This window comes from Cetorhinus maximus, chromosome 24, assembly GCF_964194155.1.
Source record: "Cetorhinus maximus chromosome 24, sCetMax3.hap1.1, whole genome shotgun sequence".
Classification (NCBI taxonomy): Eukaryota; Metazoa; Chordata; class Chondrichthyes; order Lamniformes; family Cetorhinidae; genus Cetorhinus; species Cetorhinus maximus.
Genome location: NC_135902.1, coordinates 54,305,620 through 54,317,770, shown reverse-complemented (window position 1 = coordinate 54,317,770; position 12,151 = coordinate 54,305,620). Strand labels below are relative to the sequence as shown.

Below are 12,151 nucleotides of genomic sequence, written 5' to 3'. Positions count from 1 at the left end.
CTACAGCACTCCTACAACGATAGTGATACTCCTGACCTGGAGTGGAGGGTGCTACTAATTGATTCATGGTGACATTACATTTCTGTTCCACAGTGACACTGCCTAATGTTGCTGAATTTTGGAGAGGTCTGTGGACCTGGTACCAGTGTGAGTTGTTTTCATACCGCCCTTGGACTCATCTTCCTTGGGCCTATATTTTCATAGAAATGTCCTTCAATCCAGCATTTTGCGTTGGATTTGAACCCAAAGCCAATGCTCAATATTCCAACTAATTCCTCAGAGAACATAAAGAGAGGGAACGCACATCAACACTGAATTTCAAAAAGGACTTGCTTTTGGATGGGAGGGAAGGATTGTTTGAAATGGTTTTGAGGGGAGATTATGTGCCAGGGCGCTGGTTTCACGGTAAAATTGATAAAAAGCACCAATTTAGATTGCTAAAATGCAAAAAAAAAATTGCAGGAAACCTGACTGAATAAAAATAAATCCAATTTATTCAGTCATTGCAAATCAAGGGGCCCAGAATGAATCTATTTCCAGCTTCTATGATGTGAAAATGCACGTCCCACACTACACAAATGAGTTCAGAGCCGCAGAAACAACAATCAAGGAAACAGCAGCCTTCTTTGATATACATATATATATTTTTCTTGTACAAAGTTACATTCTGAACCACAAAGGTTCATTAATAATAGGTAATAAATACTGAAATGGCTACACTGGAATATGAGCTATTCAAACTCACCATAATGAAGCCTTGGGTTTCAACAGAGAGCAATTCAACGCCGGAGCATTCAGTTTTCAAATTACAGAGCAATTAAAATACAAGATAAAGTGTCTAAACAGGTCAACTTACAAAAAAAAAATACAGACCATAAAATTTGTATTTTTTTTAAAATATGCTTACAGAGACACAAATGCTTCTTTCTCAACAAAACTGTCAATATAATTAAAGCATTTCTGTTAGAGAAAAGAAGACATTTTAGTAGTTTGTATAAAATGATTCTGAGGTGCAGCACAGGTTGTTAACTTTCCCTGTCAAGAGTGTCCAGAGTTTTCTACAATAAATTGCAAGAAAGAAAACTGAACTGAACTGGATGATATTCCCCTAAACACCACAAGACTCTAAAACAAGACTGACTGATTGGCTTTTTCTCTCTCTCTCTCTCTACCAATCATTTGACATGAGTGCTACTCCGGGTTAATGTCCTTTGGTAACCGTGATAACACCCACACAGAAATAAATAGCTTTCTTTATAATCATTGCAAATACAAATTAGTTCTTTAGAATAGTGTTAGCATAATAACCTTTAAGAACTAACACCTGTTGTTTTACTAAGGCAGCCTATGTTCTTTGAAGTGAAGTGACTATGCTCAGCAAGCTCCGTCTTTTAACATTAGGAAGACCCTGTAAAAAGGACAACGACAGAAGAGCAGCTCAGAGATACTTACCACCTGCTCTGAACTCCACCATGCAAACTGAGGAACCATGGTGAAGAACTGCTCAAACACTCTGCGGTGAAGAAATTAAAACAAAAATAAATCAAAATGAAACAACATGCAAGGTTTTCGTGTAACTCAATCATTCTGTCATGAAGTTGTGTCGTTCAGTCATCGTTGAACATGACCTGCCACACAATTAAGTGACTTCTCTCTGCTTTGGCCAGTGAAGGCTGAATCTGTAGAGTCTCCCTGAGCTCCTCTGTCTCTTCACTCTCATCACCTAAAAGGAACAAAACATTTCATGACGTATGAAGATAATGAGAAGATATCATAGCTTCACTGCACAGAAGCTGGCCACTGAGCTCATCTTGCCTGTACCAGTAATTTGAAAGACCCATCTGATTAGTTCCACCCCACCCACCCTTCTCTTTCCCCCCTGCCCTTCAAATTTTTCCCCTTCAAGTACTTTTCCAATTCCCTGTAGAAAGTTACTACTCAGTTTGTCTTCACCATCCTTGGATAGTGTGTTCCAGATCAGAAACACTCAGTGCATAGGTCTCATTGCTTTTTCTAAAAAGAAAATCGAGGGTTTTCATTCGGACCCATAAAAAAGTCACTCACTCAGAGTCGCACTGGTGAGTGCCATAGGAGGCCAATAGCCCACCTGCTGAAAGAACACTATAACATGGTTTAGATTACCTGAGCTGGTTACCCTATTACATTGGCTGGAGTGGGTGGATGGGGGAAATAATTTTTAGCGCTGCCTATCAGCAGACTTCTGATACAAGACAGACTGGGTAGGGTTACAAAGCTCAGCATAGATGAGGGAGAGTTGACCAGCCCCATCAGCTCACCTTTTCATAAATACCTGCAGTTTCTCACAGTACCTTTTTAGACACCAAGGGAATCAAGGGATAGTTGTCATGCTATATTTTTTTTTATGTCCAATCACACTGCTTCTTGAAAAATGTCAGTTTTTGTCTCCACTCTCAGGCTGACAGGCCATTCCAGATATTAGAGAGAGAGAGAGAGAGTGAGAGAGTGTTTTCCTGACATCAGTCCTGAATCTGAGTGTTGTAGTTTAGCTCCAGATTTAACATTTCCAGTTCTATTCACTATTTTATATTTCTCTATTGTGCCCTCTCATTCCTCACACTGCACCTTGCATGGAACACAAGGTCCCTTTCCATCTTTCTCTTTTCAAGGCTGAAGAACTTTTCAAATTGTTCCTCAATTCAGTCCCCCGTGGTAGAATTCAGACCATGGCTCTCCTCTAAGCCATACAAGGTTTAGGTGTTTATCCTGTGCCTTGGTGACCAGGTAGAGGCTGCCCAGAGCAATGTACAACTTCAATAAGATGGCCTCAGGCTGCTGTTGAGATTGATTATAGCTTTGCATTCTGCCTTCGTGTGTGGTATTGAAGTTCTTAACCATGGCAGTTTGTGCAGCAAGCTCCTCACTCAAATCCACCAGTCTGACAGCCCTCTGGAGTGGGTTCCGCATACTCACCAGCAGATGAGATGTGATGGAGGCCTGGATCCATGTACCCAGCCATTCCCCCTTCCCCAGTACACTGAATGGGGAATTCAATAGAACTCCTTGATTCCAGTAAGGTACTGGAGGTGAATGGATGAACAAGAATGAGAAAAATCCTAAAGCACAGTACATTTCCCTTAATGAAGTTTACACTTGTATGAAGCAGTAAATTTGCAATATCCTCACCCATCCTGAAGTCAATGTAGCCCTCGCCACCGCTCATAACCAGCACCGATCTCACTGACTGCTGGCTGGATCCATCGGATGCAGAAGCTCCTAATTTTTCAAATGAGTGTTCAACATCACCAAATGGTATACCTGGAGCATAACCAAACAAGGTTTAAAATATTTTAACACCAGCAAAGATCACTTTTGCTTTCCAGAGATGCAACCATCCTGCAGTTTCCTCTTCTGTGTAACAACCATCAGCAGGAAGGCAGTGGAAACCTGCACTGTGGCTCAGTCCTGGCTGACTGATTGGAGACATGCTTTGCCAGAAAGACAGTCCTTGAGAGCTGAAGTACTCTGCTTCAACAAGGCACACGGCACGCATGCCGCAATATTAGCTCACAGATTGTGGCAGAGATCCAATTTATACAGACTGGGGGGGGGGGGGGGGAGGGGGAAATGACGATGACGACAGAGCGCAGACCCTCCAAACAGGAAGCCCTATCTACTGTTAACAACAATGGACTGACTCCATTAAAACATTCTTCTAAAGTAAAACACAATGTGGCCACATTTCACTAACAGTTCCAGCAGGAATCTATTCACTCCTTCACAACAGCTTGGATAAAAGTAGCCTTCAGACCTCCAGCTCTGTGATACATCTGGAATCAAAACATTCTAAACTTGGGAAAAAAGGTCAAGGGGATGGTTACAAATTATTGTATGTGGTTAAAGGGGAATACATTCATTCAAAAGAAGGCCCACTTGATTCAATAAAGTTAGCTTGACTCAGTTGCAAGCATACTCATTATGCCCCATTCCAGAACATAGGCACACAACTTGGACTGAAGTTTCAGTGTCGTACTGAGAGTTCTGCATTTTCGGAGGTGCCATTTTTCAGATAAGACGATAAACCAAAGCTCCATCTGGCTGCTTCAGTAGTATAAGTGGATGCTGAAGATCCTATGGTATTCTTCGAAGAGCAGGAAGTTCTCCTAGTGCATCCTGGCTAACATTCCTCCCTCAATCAACTCCAGAAAAAACAGATTAACTATCGAGTCTGAGATGTTGCTGTGCACAGTGATTTATTTGTTTTCAAAACAGTGATTGCTCTTCAATGCAATTCATTTTATATATTTTTAAAATGTATTCACAAAATGTGGGCAAAGTCAACATTTATTGTCCAGGCCTTTGGATTACTGGTCACGTAACATAAACACTATGCCACTGTGCCCCTAGTATGCAAAGCAGTTTGTAACACTTTTCAGGTTCTAGATAAAAGTCTTTTCCTTAATCTACAGATAACAAACATGATTCATAAACAGGGATTAGGTTTGTCAATCACCATGTCCCTGAGTGTAATTTACATCTGAGATTCAATAAAGAACCTGATCTAGGGACCATATTTGCAGTGTGGAGAAAGACTGCTTCTAAATTGCTCACCTGGAACTGCCACAAAGAACTTCACAGCATCCCGGTGTCCATGGAAACATAGCTGAGCATGTGCCATAGAGCAGTAAGGTATAAATGTGCCAGGGGTGATCTTGTCACTGTTTTCATCGCCATAGACACGGATGACATTTCCAGGACGGTTTCCAGATCCCCCTGATGCCTTATTGGCTGGAGACAGAGAGGAAGTAGAAAATGACAACAGGGCCAGTGGAAAACTGATAAGATTTCTGGAGAAAATCATTACATATATACAAAAAAACAGCCACTAGTATGGCAGCGCTGGCTGAAGCTGAAGCAAAATGAAGAGGTGTTAAAGTAAAAACAGGTACTTTAGGAAGAGAGTGCCAGTTCAGGAAAGATTGGGGTAAAATAAATCAACAGAACATGCTCGGTTTTTGTCTATGGCAGGAGGACATGGGTAATGGAGTGTGCTTAATGCCAATCTGCCACTTCTCTCCTGTCAACGAAAACTCTGATGATACTAGAGCTGTGACATAGGAAAATTACATTTACTGGAGCATTTGCAGCAAATGTGATTGTGTTCAGATCCACAGGATTTAATCAGCGGTAGTGGTAAAACTTCACAAAAATGCTTTGTAGAGTTTTATTTTACAAACTGGACTCTAACCTCAGTTTTGTAAAATCTTATTAAAATTTAAGTTTTAAATTGGTAATTTTTTAGTCAAGTAGAATGAGGTTTCACTTGTGAATCTACGCACAGTGATCCACCACTGTACTGGAATTAGGTAGACAGATGAACTTCAAAGTTGTTTCAGGGAAAGTATAGTGATTGGTTATATTAGACCTTGTGTAACTTCCTATCCCAGCTGTAAGTACTAACCCACAGTTTAGAGACACAGTTTATAAACAGTGGGAAGAACCCAAATTCATTCACAGTAAGCAAGCATTTAGCCAGATTTAGTCAGTTTGAACAGACCAAGTCTTTCCCTGGGCAAACTAATCTATGAAGCTTCAATCCATTAACTGGTTAACCAGTTTAGAAGCAAGCAACATCCCACAGTATTAACTCTACCATCCTGACCTGCTGGATTCCACATTTGAAACAAATGCTGTTTGTAGCATTGAACAGAAGACTCAGTGTTCTGCCAGGAATCTAATCTAATCACACTGGGTACAAATTGTTCTGTATTTTCAAGGCAAGGTGTACCTTTGCCGAGAAAGGAAAACTCTCTTTTTGCTCAAGTGTGTGTAGATTAGTGTAAAAAAACAAACTGACTTCCAAGTGTTAACCCACAGCTCAGGCAGTTCCTGTTGTACTAGTGCATCTTTCCCACATTTTGCTCTAGGCACCCCTATAGCACCTCCACCCCGCGGTGTGCCCCCCCCTCAAATTGCCACATTGTGGACTTGTCCCCTCTCTGCACCCCCCATGAATACATTGAAATTAAACAACACACTCTTCACTTCAGAAACTTTCAAACAGCAAAATGGGATGTGAACTGGGCAGAAAGATGACGCACCATGATATCCCAGTTTTACCACTCACCAAAATATGTAACCGTAGGAATTTGGTTTCCAAATATTAAAATATCTGGGCAAGATAAACATTTGAGGTAGATTTTCAACACAGACACATTAGCACTTTAGATGAGCAGGCACTTGGGAGAACAGTTACTATTTGACTGCTCCCAGGGATGGGAAGCCCCTTCATGCAAGATGATAGAAAATTGGCAACACTTTGTTCATGTGATTAAAGATTCTGCATCCAACTTCCTTTTATATAAAAAAGCAAACTGAATGCTGAAATATAGGGCCCAATTTTAACACATTCAATGCCTCTCCTCTTGCACAGAGTTAAAATTGGGTTCATTGTCCCCATCAGTCTGACAATAATCGGACTGCAAGAATCCAACTTTAATTTTATTAATTGCATAACACAGGCTATAAAGGTTCAACGGTATAAAAAGCTGATTTGATTCTTGTTCCTAACAAGAGAAATAAACCAGCCCAATACTTTCACAACTTTTAATATGATGGGTTAAACTTTGATTAAAAGGCTGAACATTAGACACATTCTCCATACCTATGGCCACATGGGTGTTTTTAAAAAATTAGTAAATGGAACAGAGAATCATTACAGATAAAGAAATGAAACACAGGCAGCAGTGTTTGCACAGCTTCAGTGAGGAGACATGGAAATGACGGCCCTCAAGACAAAATAAAAGGTCCCTCAGAGTTGAGGGATGGAACATTGAGTACTTAGGCTATTGTGACCATTCAGCAAACATACATACTGCCGCATTGCAGTGACTAGCGTCAGGATAAACATTTAGACAAGAGAGGGGGAAATAAAAACAGGAGGAGGGCAAACATTATAAATAAAAGTTGGATATAAACTGCCTTGACTGGCTAAAGCAGCCCGAAAGAGAAAGATTCTGATGGTTTGATCCGCACTTACCCCTCAGACCCAGTAACCGTCCCTGGTGGAGGACTACAGCTATAGTGAGAAGAGGTGGCAAAGGGGGGAGTGGACAAGTATGACAGTAGAGGAAAAGGATTAATAAGAACCTACCACTCTTGCATCTCAAACCTGTAGTTTTCTTTTTAAATTTATAGACAGTGCAAGTACAAAATCTTTTATGTCATCATAAAAACCTTTCAAAGATGTTAAACAGGTTGCGCCCATGGTCGCTGGAATCATGGCCCTTGTAGATAAATTGGGAGCTGGAAGATTCTTTAAAAACAAGAATCGATTCCAGCCCCAATAAAGCTACATTGTGATACGTCTCCACTGATTGGGCTTTGTAGAAGACTTCAATGTAACTAGTTACATACACAATTAAGCCAGCGCAATACAAGTTCACCAACAGGCAACTATGCCAGTCTTATTCCAATGCAAAATCTGTGGCTGCAACGCAATCTTTAGCAAGCACCACATTACTGCTTCAGAATGGTTGCTCAGCCTATTTGGAAATGTAGCAATGTCACTAAAACTTCAACCTCATTCAATTTGGTGGATATGTCGCTAGGGGAAGGGGTTGAGAGAAAAACAATGGCATAGCTTCCTCCCAAGTTTTTGAAATTAAATATCACTCCTCTGTGATCCAAACAGAAAATGCTGGACATACTCAGCAGGTCTGGCAGCATCTGTGGAGAAAGAAACTGAGTTAACATTTCAGGTTGATGACCCCTCGCCAGAATTGAGAGTACTTAGAGATGTAACAGTTTTTAAGCAAGGCAGGGAAAGGACAAAATGGTAAGTAGAGGAGAAATGAACTATGAACCAGTTACAGCACAGGGGGAGTCCATTCAGCCTGTCATGTCTGTGCTAGCTCTCTGCAAGAGCAACTCACCTAGTCCACTCCCCATGCCTTTTCCCTATAGCCCTGCAAATTTTCTCTCTTCAGCGCTTATCTAATTCTCTTTTGAAAGTCATGTGTTACGATCAGGAGAGGAGAAGTTTAATGGCTCCCCTCTTTTCCCTCTCCTCGTTTGATTGCAACAGGTTTTTTTTGAAAAGAATATACTTGCCAAGTCAATGAGCATTTAACTGTTTACGTGCTGTGACCATAAAAGAACCAGACAGGTTTTCTTGTGTTTAACAAAGAAAGAGGTTAGCTTTAATATGCTTAAACTGATCTAAGTAAAATAATAAAATACACTCCAACTTTCACACACACTCAAAGTTCACACATGTGCACCTATAGATTAGAGGGGGAGAAGGATTAATTTTTCAACTTAGAGTCCAGAGAAATAAAAGGGGTATACAGTCTGTAGTTTGGTGATTGCTGGCTTCAGGCTGCATTTGGAGATCTTGCGACTGTCCTTTGGTGGTCCTGATACTTCTGCTTTAAAGATGTGGATGGCTGATTTGGCTGCTCTCCTGGACCCAATGATTTGAACATGGTTGTCACTGGTGTATTCCCTCTTGTAACTTATCCAGTTCATTCCTGCGAATCCTCTCTCTCTGCCAGTTTCCCACTGTTCAACTGACTGGGTTCAGCATATTCCCATTGTAGCTTGTTGAGCTCATGTCTGGGAACCCCTGTTGAATTTCCCAGGTTGCTAATGGGCACAGGATATGTGTCTCCCTGAGGCCATTGTCCTTGATAGGTCTTTACAGACACAGTGTCTCCATCTTAGTGGGTTGCAATGTGGAGAGTATAGTGATGCAAATTGGGTAGTTATCTTTGTTGGGAGCTCAAGTCCCACTTTTAGTCTATGCTTTAAAAAAAGTTTGTTTTTAAAAGTTCAGTTTAGTTTTCCAGCCAATGTATTAAAAATCATTATTTGGCATAAAGCATGTTTTCGTGACACGACTGAACTTGCCTTCAGCACACATTCTGCATCCCAGATTCTAACCATTCTCTGCATAAAATATTTTTTATCTCACCGTTGGTTCTTTTGCCAATCACTTTAAATTGGTGTCCTATTGTTCTCCATCCTTCCACAAATGGGAACAGTTTTTCCTTATCTGTTTCTCTCTCCAGTTACTGTCGTACATACTGAGAATTTCTAGCATTTTCTGTTTTTATTTCAAATTTACAGCATCTGCAGTACTTTGCTCATGTATCATTGCTTTGTACATTATTTTCATGTGAAGATTAATACCTTGTAATTAAAAATGAAATGGTTAAGTGGCACAAAAAGTAGAACTCTGTCAAAATTCCTCAATCCACTTAACCTGATAATCCGAGCAAACTTGGTGGAGAGTCACAGGGAAAAGGGCACCACTGCTTTTCTGCTAGTGGAAAAGGGGTAATGGGAGTGGGGGAAAGAGAAAGAATTTAGGTGGAGTTCTCTCATTGGGTGACTGGTGAGCCAGCTACCCAGGAGCAGAAACATTGGCCAAGACAAAAGCTGTATACATCACGAGAGATAATTGATAGTGTTTGCTCATCAATGGCAAACAAACCAATTTCGGTAAAATTTTAAACACTCCAAATTAGAATCCAGGGTAAAAACACACATTACCTACCTTGTAGGCTCTTCATCCTTAAAATGTAGGCAGGCTCCATACACTAATAGGTTTGCAGATAAGAGATGCTTTGTGATTGGTGTACACAAAGCAACCCCTCCCCCACAGAACATTCTGACTTCATCCACAACCTCCTGCTCTCAGAAGGAAGGCAGTAATATAGAATTCTACACAACCGCTATCAAAGGCCTGACAGAAGGCAGGATTAGAGTTAATATTTGGAGGATTCAGACAGTATCCACAGGGTCTGCACCCCCCTCCCAAAATAAGGAATTTGGGCAGATATGTTTTAGCATCCAACATCACAGGCTAGTTTTAAACTGAAGAAGCAAATTATTGTTGGAGATGCAGAGGGAATGTGTTTAATTGCTTAAAATAGACAGTGTCCTTTCTACTGCAGCGGAGTGGGAAAGCATGTGAGTACATCAGATATTAACACCTCTTGGACAGACACTTGCTTTCATGATTGTCCTTTACTTTGCTTCCCTGCCACCGGTGCCTGTTCTAAAGAAGCTTCCATTGTGTGAGGAAGTATGGTATTACACTCTATCCTTCCTCATCTTAAATTACATTGACCTTTCCTCAGAATGAGACACACAAAGCCCTGAAAGACCTTTCACTCTTTACAGGCAGCAAGAGATGACACAGACTAGAAAAATTGAAAAACTCAAAACCACACTATTCCTTTTGCTACACATTGTCCTCGTATCATATTCTGCACTCCCCCCAACCTCCCAACACCATGAAAGGAATTACAACTTGGGGGAACAAGGCTCGTGTTTGTTTTCATGAGCTGTACCTGTGCAGACTATACCTACTTTTTAATGCTGATATTTGGAATTTATAGGACAGATTCCATTAAAGCTTTCAAATTTTTAGCATAGTGCAAGAGAGTGTGCCGTTTTAATCTATATATTCCTCACATATAACAGAGTCAGCCACTGAAATAGTACTATACTGCTCTGAACCAACATTAAATGTATCTGTCCAAACTGGAGTGCATGCTTGCTTCCAGCTTCCCCAAGCACTGCAAATGAGATTTTCACCCTTTCTTTCCCACCCCAGATCTAAAACAGAATGATATCCCAATATGAGGACCCAACCCTCCACCACCAGCGCACAGTGGCAGCAGCGTGTGTACCACCTACAAGGTGCACTGCAACAACTTGCCAAGTCTTTTTCCACGGCAATATCCCAATCTGTAACCTCTACCACCTGGATGGACAAGGCAGCAGATGCATGGGAACACCACAACCTGCAAATTCTCCTCCAGGTCAAACACCATCCAAAATATCACTGTTTCTTCATTGCTGTTGGTTTGAAATACAGAATTTGCTCTCTAACAGCACTGCGGCTGTACCTACACCACATGGGCTGCAGCGGTTTAAGGCAGTGGCTCACCACCACCTTCTCAAGAACAATTAGAGATAGACAGTAAATGTAAGTCTTGCTTGTGACGTCCACATCCCGTGTATGGATGAAACAAAATCCTTCCTGCATCACTTTTTGAGACTATGAAGAGGCAATGGCAGAATCAGGGCTGGTTGACGTCAGTGCACAGCATGAGAATATAACCAGTAAACAACTAGACAGTCTTACAAGTAAAAGTGAAAAAGGTGGTCAAAATGCAAAGTTTCAAAAGGTCCCAGTTATTCCTACCTGATGAAACTGCTGATGAAAGCAAAGCGCTTTATCGCAATGATATTACTCTTTTGGAGTGCAAGAACTGCACAAGACAATAGGGAGATTCCCTCCCTGCTACCCAGAAGGTAAGACTAAATCCTTTACCCAGGAACTCAATTATAATGAGTATACAGAGCATACTGAGGTGCCCCTAATCAGCATTAAGGAAACAAAGAAAAAGATGCATACATTATATCACTTTGTTTTATCAAAGCAACTCCATTACTTACTTTCTGTTAGAGGGATGGAGATAATTACACCATTGCCTGTGCCCACCCACAGGCGGTTGCAGGATACCATGAGAGCAGTGATTCGCACAAAAGAGAAACCAAGTTTCCCAGTACCTTAAAAACAAACACCAAATAAAAGTAATTTCAAACACTTAATAAACATATCAAGTCAGAGTCATTATGGCACAGAAGGGGGCCATTCAGTCCATCGAGTCCATGCCAGCTTTCTGTGGAGCAATCCAGTCAGTCCAAGTAAATATAGTTACTCTGGAGAAGACTAGAATCTGTTAGCTCCTCTTTCCAAATACAGCAAATTATAAAGCACAGTGTGTAAAAGGTACAGGCCATTCCCTATTCAAGAAGACAGCATCCTCTTCTGTCCCACTGTGAACACATCAGATGGGATACTCATCTAGGATCGAATGATACCCATCTCCAGCTCACTGATGATCTGAAGACCCCAAAATGGCAGGTCTCTCTGTAGGAGGAATACCCCACAGTTTAAATGTTCCTCCATAGTTCACCGCCTTTAATAGGAGGGTTTATTCATTTTAAAAATTACACATCCTCATTCAACACTTGGCTTCTCCTTAAAATTTAGAGATTAATCAGGTCTGAACTCACTCTTAGGAATACCTTCCCCATCTGTACACTCTTCATTGTATGCAGTAAAACATCAAGTTAAAGGCAGGTGAATGTG

The 12,151-nt window shown here is 41.0% G+C and overlaps 1 protein-coding gene across 3 annotated transcripts in view; it reads right to left on the bottom strand.

Annotated features, from left to right (window-relative positions):
* Positions 1–621: 621 nt before the first annotated feature.
* LOC144667627 (C-Jun-amino-terminal kinase-interacting protein 4-like) overlaps positions 622–12,151 on the bottom strand; it is a 221,878-nt gene continuing 210,348 nt past the window's right edge. For 2 of the 3 annotated variants that reach the window (XM_078529101.1, XM_078529103.1), the window contains 5 exons: positions 11,452–11,565; positions 7,019–7,057; positions 4,591–4,767; positions 3,166–3,297; positions 622–1,723 (listed from right to left, as the gene is read on the bottom strand). In XM_078529101.1, the coding sequence (XP_078385227.1) occupies positions 1,608–1,723; positions 3,166–3,297; positions 4,591–4,767; positions 7,019–7,057; positions 11,452–11,565 (578 nt within the window). In that variant the 3' untranslated portion in view covers positions 622–1,607. The remainder of the gene's footprint in view (positions 1,724–3,165; positions 3,298–4,590; positions 4,768–7,018; positions 7,058–11,451; positions 11,566–12,151) is intronic. The other variant, XM_078529102.1, reaches the window with a different exon arrangement.